This window comes from Pinus tabuliformis, chromosome X (assembly GCF_031772625.1).
Source record: "Pinus tabuliformis cultivar Carrire ecotype Pingquan chromosome X, CPIR1, whole genome shotgun sequence".
NCBI lineage: Eukaryota > Viridiplantae > Streptophyta > Pinopsida > Pinales > Pinaceae > Pinus > Pinus tabuliformis.
In genome coordinates this window covers 121,300,350-121,312,559 of record NC_142308.1, presented here as the reverse complement: position 1 = coordinate 121,312,559, position 12,210 = coordinate 121,300,350, and the positions used below count along the sequence as shown (strand labels likewise).

Below are 12,210 nucleotides of genomic sequence, written 5' to 3'. Positions count from 1 at the left end.
TTGAGAAAAATACATGATGCAGATATTAGTATTTTTATAACTTTGAACAAGAAAGATCAATCTTTTCTCATCGGAACTGAAAGAGTCTGCATGTTACAGTTTCTTTGATCTAAAGTGTACTGATAACATCAGAAGAACTACTACTGCATGTGTGAACGTGTTTTTCTTATGTTTTTTTCATTTATCATTTTTCCCTGTAGAGAAAGCACGCATAGAACAGCTGGGTCTAATAGCTCTTTAGTTTATTTCAGAAACCTGATTCACATAACATGTTTGACCAATAAATTGCTGTTGGTGTAATAATCTAAACATACCATGATCAGCAGCTCAAAAGATAAGTACAAATAGCTCTTGTTACACACAACTTTTAAACAGATCTCAGAAACTACAAGAGCTTAGAAGAAGAATACACAATACAGGTATTGCCATTGACATTGCCAGCACAAAATTAAATATATTGCAAGATTTTAACATCAAGATTCAAACATGGCTATCCGATCTTTCGGGTTAAAGCAAAGAGTGAGAAAATAAAATCCCTGAAACATTCTTACGAACAGCAAGTGTTGAAGCCGATCGGAAAATGCAGCGTGCACAGTCAGTAGTTAACCGAAGTGCCGAGGAAATCAAATCATTCCTTCTACCATTAATGGAAGTACAAGAAATCCGATAAGCTCGATTCTCTCGGCCACAAAAATGCCTCTGTAAAAAAAATGTTTCATGAGAAAAGTAGAATACCATCCATTCATTTTTGGCTACAGGGTTATGCAGGAGGGGGCTGGGGCTGATCTCCTTCAGGAGGCTTGTTTTCTCCATTCTCAACCGGTCTACCCATGGGGATATGAATGTGCCCGCCACCGCCAGGGCCATCAGGTTGCCCATCGATACAAGTCGAACACTTGCGTTCCACCCAGCCTTCGAAATCATATTCGCTGTCACCGCTGAATCTCCGGCCTGCGCAGAGGCGACCCACCACCCCGGCCACAACTCCCAGTATCGTTATCACTGCCAATACCACAATCACCATTCCAATGGAACCACTCGGTGCAGAACTGTGTGTAGCAGCCTGCTGTGAGTAAATGCCTGCAGGGGGCTGCTGTACTAATGGCATTGACATGATGGACAGGAAAGATTGGTTCTGAGCTTTGGCTACTAGTTGTCTTATATCAGATCTTAGACCTCTTTCTTAGATCTTGCAACAGCAAAAGCAAATCCAGTAAATCAGGTGAATTTGATTGAGTTCTGTTGAAGTCTAAACCTTTTTCTTTCAAGATCTTTCTTAATAGTCCAAAATGGTGAACATCCACATCCACCAACTGTTAAGAAGCAACACTCACTGTTTGCACTGTATAATTCTCCAGCGAGGCTTGACTATTCCAGGGCTTCACTGTTCTACCAAAGTTACCTTGCAAGTAGAGGTTAACTCACTTTTTTTGTCAGGCCTCACTTTCAACATTATTCTCTGTACCTAGAACTTTGAACCTCTGGCTGAACTTTGACAAGTCAAAACGAAACCACAATAGAAGTGAAAATACAACTACTCTTCACTTTCACCTACCTTAATCTCATTTTCTTCTCTAACTAGAAGCCTGAACTTAGAAAATCTGTTGTCCAGCGTGAAGCTTGGGTGAAACAAAATGAAACCAAAGCTGAAACTGCAGATTTTTAACTAAACCTACCAAATCTTTTTGCCACAGCATGATGTTGATTCTTGCTACTACATCCTGCTTTCTCAAGTAAAGCTTATACAGAATGCCCTGAAAATCAGATTGGACTTTTAGCTAATTGTATTCTTGCAACTGCTTTCTTATGTAAAGTTTACACAGAATGCCCTGAAAATCAGATCGGACTTTTATCTAATTGAATTCTTTCAACTGCTTTCTTAAGCAAAACTTATACAGAATGGCCTGAAAATAAGATCGAGCTTAAACTCCCACCAGTTTACCGATAGCTTGTTAAAGACCTAAACAATGCCAGGCCTTTAAGTGAACAGGAGATCGGCTTATCTTAACGAAACAATCATTGCTGGTCCATTCTGCTTCAATGCATTATCTTCTGATCATCTGCAAATGAAATCAAACCATAAAACTGAGAATTCCAGGCAAAATAAACTGCACGGAAACTTTAATCAGAGGGTTGATAAGCATTCATACCAAATAAAAACCCTGATTGAAACCCTACCCTGTCCTGGGTGCCTACATTAAGATGCCACAGAAAGCAACATTCCAAAGGAAGAGTCAAGAAAATGGGTCGGCACTAAAGGTAAACTTTAGTTTGGAATCTTCACACAGCGGATGCCAACTGCGCTGAGGTCGATTGAGACAGATGACTCCGCCGGATCCCTACAAAACAATTGCAAACAGATCAAAAAGGCCTTCCTTTAGGCTTAGAAAATTCTCAGTAATACGCCATGATTCTCACCTATCTTAAGCGACTGCAAAGAAATTTATCTTTTCTTTCAAGTTTCTCTGCTTGGCTTGCCATCCATGTGCCCATTCACAGGGAATCCGGAAAAGAGCTCAGGGTACTCAGTAGCTCAGGGGTTTGTTTGCAGGGTATATTGATTTTCTCAATAAAACAAAAGATGAACACGTACTGATCCTGTCCTGTCAGAAATTTGTACACATTTTGAAATAATACTCGCAATATGATCTGACAGCCGCTGGCCGGTTTGGCTTTTGCTTTATGTCAACTCCAATGGAAATAAAGTAATCTTTCCCTGCCAGACCTGGAGAGCCATTGGGTTAAGAAAGGTATCGGACCCTCCCTTCTTTTATACAGTAAAAGTGGTTTTAGGTTTTCGAAAGGGTTAGATGACTGGAACCTAGATGCTTGAACAGTCGCTCGCCTCTGCGAATCTTGCTCGCCAAGCCAACCATTTCTCGACCAAACTTACGTCACAGGTCTGACCACCCTCCGTGAACGAAATTTGAACACTGGACAAGTTCGAAATTTAAACCGGAATACGAACCCAAAGATTAAGACACACGTCATTATTTATTTATTTTTAAATAGAATGGGAATTCAAAGTTATCTTTTCCACATGTTTCTTTTATTTTTATTTTCTTTCTTTCTTTTCAAAGAATAATTTATCAAGAAATAATATATAATAATAATAATTTAATTTAAAATCACGATAGTGTGAAGTTTGGTGGTTCATTTTTTTAATATATTTAATTAGAAAATTATTGATAATAGTTAAATTAAAATATAAGACTTTCTTATTTGAAGAATTTATTTGTGTAGAGGGATTTGATTATTAAAGTTTATAGAGATGCACATATTCTGTCGCTTTTGAATCTGAGTATGTACTATTTTAGAAGGAAATACTTGTTATTAACTACTAGGCCCACTTAATTTGTACCATTGTCAATTTAAAAATATATATTTTTTAAACATAACAAGAATATTATATTTATAAAAATATGTGTTGTGGACACAACAATTATATCAAAAGATGAGCTATTGCAACTATCACATACAAAAGTCCTTGGAATGTCAAGTGGATTAAAACTATGATTTATTTGATATTTAAACCATTATGCCTATATGGGTAAACACATTGAAAGGCTTACAAAATTTGACAAAATTTATGACATATATTGATTGAGAGGAGGTGAAACTAGATCTCTAGGCCCTTTACATACATTGATACAAAGCATAGCATAAAAAAAATGATTAAAAGACACTTCAGGTAATTCGAATAACCCTTGAGATTTCCTAGATTTTGAGTTTCTCTCTATGCGATCTTTCCTACCTCTTCTCAAAGGAGGGGTTGACATGAGTTTTTTTTAACACTTTTGAAAATGGTGGACAAGGAGATGCATTATCACCTTCAACATTTTTTACAAGTGCAAAATCATCTTCCTTCTTCTCTTTTTTTGTAGGTGTGACTTCTTTTTCTACCCTCGAGTCCTTGTCTTAGGTTTACTTAGGCACTATCTGAAAGACCATTTCTAATGACCTTTGAGAGCCCATCTCTTTATCCTTCTTTGCATGTGCACTTTTAACATATCTATTAGTCTGGCAACCTACTTTCCTATGTGGTTTTTCACATATTACCTTTTCTCCCTATGATTTTTCGTCTACAGGTTCATAAATCGAATATCCTTAATGGTTCCTGGTGTTTCTAGGGGATTGAAATACCTCTTCCTCTTCTTATGCATCCTCTTCCTCCGTGACTAAATTCTCTCTTTTTTTTAAACCATGGTGGATCATTAACTCGTTGGAGTGATTTGGGCTAGGCCCAGGATCAAACCTTATGGTTGCCACTATACCACCAAGAGTATATACAATTTTCCTATAAGATGAATATACCAGGAATATATGACTTAGCAAGAAACGATACATCTCGTGTTAACTATGAACGAAGTAACTACCCAGGGCTGCCTATTCCGCTAGCCTCATCATAACATACTTAACATGTCATTTTCAGGGTATTCAACTTGGGTGGAGAGGGAGTTAATATCACATCTTAATCACTCGACCTACCCTTACTTTTCATGAGTCGGAAAATCTTCGAAGGGAGGCATGTCATTTAGCCCCTCAAAAGTCACGCGTTGGGGGTTGACCAACTATATCTCTTAGTGCAGTGGATCAAGGATTTCCCCTTCTTCATTTTGTTGATTGAGGGTATCAAATTTGTTCCTTGCTAAACTGTTTTTCTTACTAGAGGACAATTCTTCACATTTGGCATCCAATTTATTTGGAGACGGATGGCCTTTAGGTCCCAATCCATTTTCTTCTTATGTTCTTGTGGTTGTATTTTTGTAGGGGGGACCCCTTTTTCTTTTTGGTTACTGTGATTGTTCTCCTTCCTCATTAATTTTTTGGATTTCTTCTGCTTTTGGGCATCTTCAATCAAAATTTCCATATTCATGATAATCCTTACATTTAAATGGTAATTGATCATAATCCACTTCCGGATAATGAGTTCAATTATCTAGTTGGAGATTTATTGTTGTAAGGAGTTCCTTATCAAGATCCACTTCTATGCAAATCCTAACACAAGGTTGAAAACCTTCTCATGGTTTTTCCCAATTGATATAGCAACCCATAGCATTACCAATGTTCCTAAAGGTGTCTTCGTTCCAACAATGAAGAGGAAAACTTGGAAATTTAACCCAAAGAGGAACAACATATGGAACACCATTTTCTGGGTTGAAATATAGACTCCATCAATCTAGATATAAACCCTAAGCCCCCATGATATATGGTCCACTTCAAAAAATTAGATCTCGATATGCTTTCTTTTCAAAGACGAAACAGAAAAAACCCCTCCCACAGAAGGAAACAAAAAGTTGTTCTTCAATTATGGGTCTCTAGTTTTTATACACTCGAAGATTAATAGAGCATGACAAGGGCCATAAACCCATAAACTGTTCGATCAACCTCTCTCTGCTAGCCTAAGAGCCATTGCGTGGGACTGATTGGCATAGACTGCAATTTTCAGGACATCCTTCGATTTCTTCACATATTGGGCTGACTTGGAGTGTTGGAACCTTGGATCATGGACAAATAGTGCGTTGAAAATGTCAATATTAAGATTACGTGGAAGAGGCAGTGGCTAGGTGGCTACAGTTTCTTCAATTCTTACAAAAAAAAACCACTCTTTTGTATCATTTAATATAAAGAATAATATGGGAATGAGCTTTAATCCACTAATGTAAATATTTTTTTAATTGATAATTAAAATACAAACCAATTAATTTATGTAAAGCTTAATCCCATTAAATTTCAAATTCAAATCTCATATAATTTAATTTAATACTAAATTTACATTATAATACTATCTTAATTAATAAAATTAATTTTAATATAAATATTTTATTTAATATAATTTAAAAATTAATTTTCTCATCTTTACCATTTTAAAATATTTTATTTAAAAAATTCTTAAATTAATGGAGTATCATAAGAAATAATTCATTGAAAATCACCTGGGAATAGTTCTCTACTCTTCACCTACACATCAAATATATTTTTCTTCATCTATATTTTTTATAATAGACATTTTTATGAAACAATATAATGCATCGATCCCTTTTTCACATCATACTTAAACCCAATATTTAAAATTTCAAACTTTGCTTTCTCGGTATCGACCAAGTGTTTTATAAATGCTTTTTACTTCATTTATGTGTTTTTCCTTCGTAAGCCAATTTATATTTAATATATATTAAATAAGAGTTTCTATGACAAATATAATTGAAAATTATAAAGAATATTTTTTATATAGGTATAGTTTAATTTATAGATGAAATAATTTATCGGATTTCAAGTAAAAATGTAATTTTTTGTTATTTAAAATATTTTTTTGGATTTGTAAATGGATTTAACGCCTTAAAAATCTCAAATACACTTGAATTTTACAAATTAAACAATTTAAACTTGAATTTTATAGTCTTTTATACGTGTTTTTTAGGCAATTTTGTCTAAAATTCAACAACTCATTTACGTATTAGGACTTGTCTAGGCAGTGTACAATTTTTCCCAGATAATTTTCTCACTGGAATTTGGTGTTATTGTTGGGAGTGTTTGAATGATATTTTGGTCTTTTTTGGCATATTATTTGGTCATTTTACTTAAAATTAACTAGGGATTTATTGGAAATACAAATTTAACCTATATAATTTACACAATCCGAGTGTCTCCAAAATTTTAAAACACCAAATCCATTTATATATTAAAAAATTGTAAGTTAAACAATAATAAACAAAATTTTCATTTTCCGAGAACTTTCTTTTGGTTAATTTTGACCAAAATCAAATATTTTTTTTTAAGAATCATAAATTTAAATTTTTAGTTTACAAAATTCCAGTGCCTCATATATTTTTAGATAATAAAAATCACAATCACATTAAAAATTATATGACTAAATTATTTTAAAAAAATTATTTCATCTATTATAAAAAATTATAATCTTATGAAAATTTAAATCAACACATTAATACATTTTTATACATATTATTTATTTTTTCTTTAATCCATTTTTATACATATTATTTATTTTTTCTTTAATCACCTTGATAATTAGGTAAATATCATAATTAATATAAAAATATGTAATTTACTCCAAATAAATTAATATAGTAATCTCTGGGATATTCAATACAAAAACATGATAATTTATTATAATTCAATTTGACAATTAAGTAAAGACCACAATTCAGCCAACTTGGAAATGGACAATTAAATAAAAAACATAGTTTCAGATCGTAATCTCAATATAAAATTATGCAATTTATTGCAACCTCTGCTTGGAAATGGATAATTAAATAAAAAATATAATTTCAGATCGTAATCATAAATATAAAACTATGCAATTTGTTGCAACCTCTACCATATCTAATAATTGAGTAGAGTCCCTAAATTGTTATTGCTCTTCTCATGGTCCATAATCCAACTTGGTAGTTAATGGAAATTTGATGCCCAAGTATGGAAAACCACATTTGAGAGCCTAAAACCTAAGTCACCACGTGAAGCTTTAAGCTCGAAGTTCACTGAATTATTGGACATATTGTTTTACGCGAATTTTTACAAAAATGAATTGATTTTAACATATTTATATATATTTTTATTTCATATATATATATATTATAGTTACTATGATATTAGGTATTTAGTTTTGTTTTTATTATTCGTTAATTTGTTTTTACTAAGAAAAAATGTATAGTTTATTTATAATTTAATATTGAGATTTCAATTTTTGTTATTTTTTATGATTATTTAAATTTATTTATTTGTATGGTGATTGTTTGACGTTTTATCATGGGTTGTTTAGTAACTTTTATTTCTATTAGTTACTAATTTTTTGCTTTTAAGTTTTAGTTATTTTTTATTTAACTTTCTTATTTTTATTTTATTTATTTTTTCTATTATTTTTATTTTCAAGATTTATAGTTTTTTTTTTCTCCATAGTTTCTTTGTATGGTGATTCGTTGACGTCTTATTATGGGTTGTTTAGTAACTTTAGTTACTAATTTTTTGTTTTTAAGTTTTATTTATTTTATTTTTTCTATTGTTTTCATTTTCATGACTTATAATTTTTTTTTTTTTTTTTTTTTTTTCCATATTTTCAATTTATGATCACTTATTATTATATTAAAACATATTTTAATATATATATGTGTGTGTGTGAATATAAACAATATTATAATTATTTACATTTATTTATTTGTAAGGTAATTGTTTGACGTCTTATTATGGGTTGTTTAGTAACTTTCATTTCTATTAGTTACTAATTTTTTGTTTTTAAGTTTATTTATTTATTTTTCTATTATTTTCATTTTCATAACTTATAATTTTTAATTTTTTCCATATTTTCAATTTATGATAACTTATTATTATATTAAAAACACACACACAGATATAAATATATATATATATATATATATATATATATATATATATATAGAGAGAGAGAGAGAGAGAGAGAGAGAGATATCCACGTCTTTCTGCGGCTGCCGAGAAGATATATGTAAACATTTATTTGCACCTCTGTAAAAGCCGAGTAGAGATTATTTACTCTCCATACGATTTTCTGCGGCTCCAGGTCTTTCTACGGTTGCGGCTCTAGGTCTTTCTGCAGCTCCAGGTCTCTGCATGAGCGGATCTGCGGCTCCAGGCATCTTTTCATAGATTGTGATCTGCGGCACTCTCCATACGTACGCCATTCCTTAACGAAGCATCTTTGCAATCGCTTCTATGTGGTGCTCTTCGTAAGGTTTCTTGTTGACTGAGCTTGAATGCTTGCAACCTAACATAATCGTTAATGGCAAGAGGTGCCATGGTTTAAGCAGGACGGTCGCGAAATTCGAATGTAGAGATCTTGTTTTTTGATTCTTTGTTATTTTATGTGGGCATCTCCGGATCGAGTGGTTCATGAAGTGAAAGTCGGTGATTTATTTCTATCTGGAGCAGGATTTGATTCTCGGTAGTAAAAGCAGGATTTTTCCTACTAGGGTTTCTTGCAGATTAAAAGGCTTACTGAGACTCTGTTACTGGGTCCTAGATCTAATCTTTTGCGACTAGATCTAGATATAGATCTAATCTTCTACCTTATTTCTTTGCGGCTAGGTTCTAGATATAATCTTCTGCGGCTAGATCTGGCTCTAATCTTCTACCTTATTTCTCTGCGGCTGGGTCTCGGCTTTCTACTGGCAAATATGGCTCCCAGCTTCGCGAAAATAGCTGCTGGCTCAGTTCCATCCGCTTCTAGAGGGCAAGCTCCTGCCCATATCGTCAGTGAAGCCCCAGCTCCCACTGTCCAGGTGGTCCAGGCCTCACTCGATGAGGCTTTGAAGTTTTCCGAAAGTGCCCTAATCTGTCGGTTCAATGGTTTTTGGCCGTGGCTGACAGCTCTCCACAATTGGATCTCGGAGGTATGGAAGCCTGTCATTTCTGATGAAATTAATATCTACCCCTGTGCTAGGGGTTTCTTTATAGTAGATTTTGAAAATCCTGAAAGCAGACAATGTATTCTAGATTCTGGCCCTTGGTTTTGGGAAAACTTAAGCCTATTCATGAAGCCATGGAACCCATCATTCGATCCTTCAACAACAGTCATAACCTGAGCACCAGTTTAGGTGAGATTGTCGAGCCTACCCTTGCATCTCTGGAATCTCTCCTCACTGAAATCCATTGGAAATGCAATTGGAAAATTTTACTGCAGGTGCCCAGAAACAGAGGAATATGCCAGAACCACCTATGCACGCATCTGTGTGGAAATGGACTTCAGCGTCGGATTCCCAGCTGAAATAAACCTAACAAGTAAAGACTATGTGTGGAACCAGAAACTCGATTATGAAAGTGTCCTCTTCAGATGTCGATCCTGCTTTGAGATGGGCCATCTAGCCAAAAATTTCCCAAAAGCCTCCTAGAAAAATTCTGCTAGAAAAAACCACCACAGATCTACATGGTGGGAAGGAGCACAAAAAGAACACTACACTGTTATCAAAGAAGAATACTCTAGATAAAACTCTGAATCACAAGAAATCGAGCAAGAAAGAAACAACTCTCAAGACAAGCAGGGAGAAAGCCCCGCTCAGCAGCAAAAAAGTGAACTCGACAACCCCTCAAGCATCAACAGTTATGAGGATTCGAATACCGCACAAAATAAATCTTCATTTAACAGCAAAGCATATCTCCTAGACCAAACTTCTTCTCCGTCTATTTTCAAGAGGACGAACACAATAGATCGCGAAGCTAAGACACCAATGTCCCAAGAACCAGAAGAGATGGAGGAGATGCAAGATAAAGGAAGTTGGAAGACCGTAGAGAAAAAAAGAAAGCTACAACATCAATCTCTCCAAGAAAGATGAGGAGCCAAACAATTAAAAACTAAGAAAATTATAGGTCTGATAGACCAATTTGGTCTCAGTGGACGTTAACCACTATCATCATCATCATCATCATCATCATCAATATATATATATATATATATATATATATATATATATATATATATATATATATATATATATATATATACACATATATAAGTGTTTATATGTTAATATAAACAATATTATTATTATTTACATTTATTTATTTGTAAGGTAATTGGTTGATGTTTTATTATGCATTGTTTGTTTATTGATTTCAATTTCTATTAATTACTAATTTTTTGCTTTTAGTTTTATTTCTTTTTATTTATCTTTTTTTTTCGCTCTTTTTTCTATTATTATGTCATAAGGTGCTCCCCTAGAATAACTTCCCTCTTGTCCACCTGTCATCACCGTGCGCCGTTAGATTATATGTTAGACAATTGGAAGATGTTTAGTCCTTCGATAATGTGAAGGTAGTTTGGAATGAAGGGTTATTAAACCCTAACCCCCTTACACGCAGAACTTCCATCCCTCCCGAACGATTTCGACTTCGCATCGTCAATTGCAGGAAGAAAGGGCTCACCCATGCCTACGAGGAAACACTTTGCAGTCCATCACTCTCTCCGTTTACATGCACCAACTGCCTTATTTTCGTCAACAATCAACTTTGGTACATTTGCGACCTTGCCATCAGTGCGCAGGGTCAATCCGCTCAATGTTCCATGTGCTACGAGCAATACAACTATTAATGAATCAAATCTCTTTCATTTATTATTTCATGCACTACGAGTATCATCATCTAATATGTTTGCTTAAATCATCATATTGCTTACCTTGACAGGTAAATCCTTGCCACAACAATAGTTTTTCTGCCTCGCTGTTGGTCTCACTTTCTTCTTCCCAATTTTCTCATTAAGTGCTGCCACCTGTAGCAAAACCCTAAGTTAGGTTTGATTTCCTCCACCCTACCTACCTTCATTTCAACCATTCAGGGTATCGAATGTATCTATTTGCCACAAGATTCTATTGTGGTTAGGTGTCAACCGCGAAACCATTACTTCTCTCATCTTCTTGTTGTGGTTTCTCAGAATCCCTAACTAATAGTCATGACAATGCAGGTTTCACTTAGTGACAATGCAAATGTTAGGTTTCAATACTCCATTCGACAGGTAACAAGTGGTTTTTTCTTCCTTTGGTCAAAATAAAATCCCTTTCTACCATGCATTTTGATTAATTCCTTTCAATTTTGTGTGAAACAGTTGCAATTGACCCTGAGTTTCTACTCAAGAGTTCCGAGCACCATCCGAACACAGAAGGTTTTCGTAGCAGGTGTTGGTGTGCCACAGCAAGAGCGGGAGCTCTATTCAACATTCTCAACCTTCAACTAACTCTATGCTTTAAAAAATTGATGATAATATGCTAAAACGTTGTTGAAATTCATCATTATGTGGTAGCTCAGAGCTCTTTTAAGGACAAGGAGACTATTCCTTCCATTCACATGTGCCCCTCCCATGTCTTCCAACTGTATTCCAAGCTCAATTAACTTCATCATCTGAAATTCTGCAATTCATCACAAGGGTACCCTTAACAACCCCAAAAGGCAAAATTTTATGAGCAGGAAGTATGGAACCAAATAACGAAAGGAAATCATTGTCAGTAGGCCAATGTTTAAGGAAGAAACATTATGGATCTCTCTATCATAATACTTGGACTGCGATTCTTCTGATTTTCTGAATTCCAAATTGCAGTCAATAAAAGAAACTCTTTTTATAAACAGAACCGTTGGAAAGAAATCCATGTAGAACTTCTGAAACCCTCTTATTGAGAGTAAGAATGGATTTAATCCTTTCTCCAGGATCTTGGCGTAGAATAGTTTCAGTGTGGA

At 34.2% G+C, this 12,210-nt stretch overlaps 1 protein-coding gene across 2 annotated transcripts; it reads right to left on the bottom strand.

Annotated features, from left to right (window-relative positions):
* Nucleotides 1-434: 434 nt before the first annotated feature.
* On the bottom strand, nucleotides 435-2,724 carry LOC149138735 (uncharacterized). Of its 2 annotated transcripts, none has more exons than XR_016264278.1 (3): nucleotides 2,419-2,724; nucleotides 2,179-2,339; nucleotides 435-2,060 (listed from the first exon to the last, which is right to left on the bottom strand). XR_016264278.1 is itself a non-coding variant. In XM_089447711.1 (3 exons), exon 3 carries the CDS (start codon nucleotides 1,112-1,114, stop codon nucleotides 761-763), a length of 354 nt encoding a protein of 117 aa, XP_089303837.1. In that variant the 5' UTR covers nucleotides 1,115-2,060; nucleotides 2,151-2,339; nucleotides 2,419-2,698; the 3' UTR covers nucleotides 435-760. The 2 variants fall into 2 exon arrangements, 1 of the variants encoding a protein (XP_089303837.1); XM_089447711.1 differs by having other exon boundaries at nucleotides 2,151-2,339; nucleotides 2,419-2,698.
* Between the last annotated feature and the right edge of the window lie 9,486 nt (nucleotides 2,725-12,210).

Excerpts from the sequence above, each read along its gene's own strand:
- LOC149138735 (XM_089447711.1), bottom strand. The coding sequence starts at position 1,114 with ATGTCAATGCCATTAGTACAGCAGCCCCCTGCAGGCATTTACTCACAG.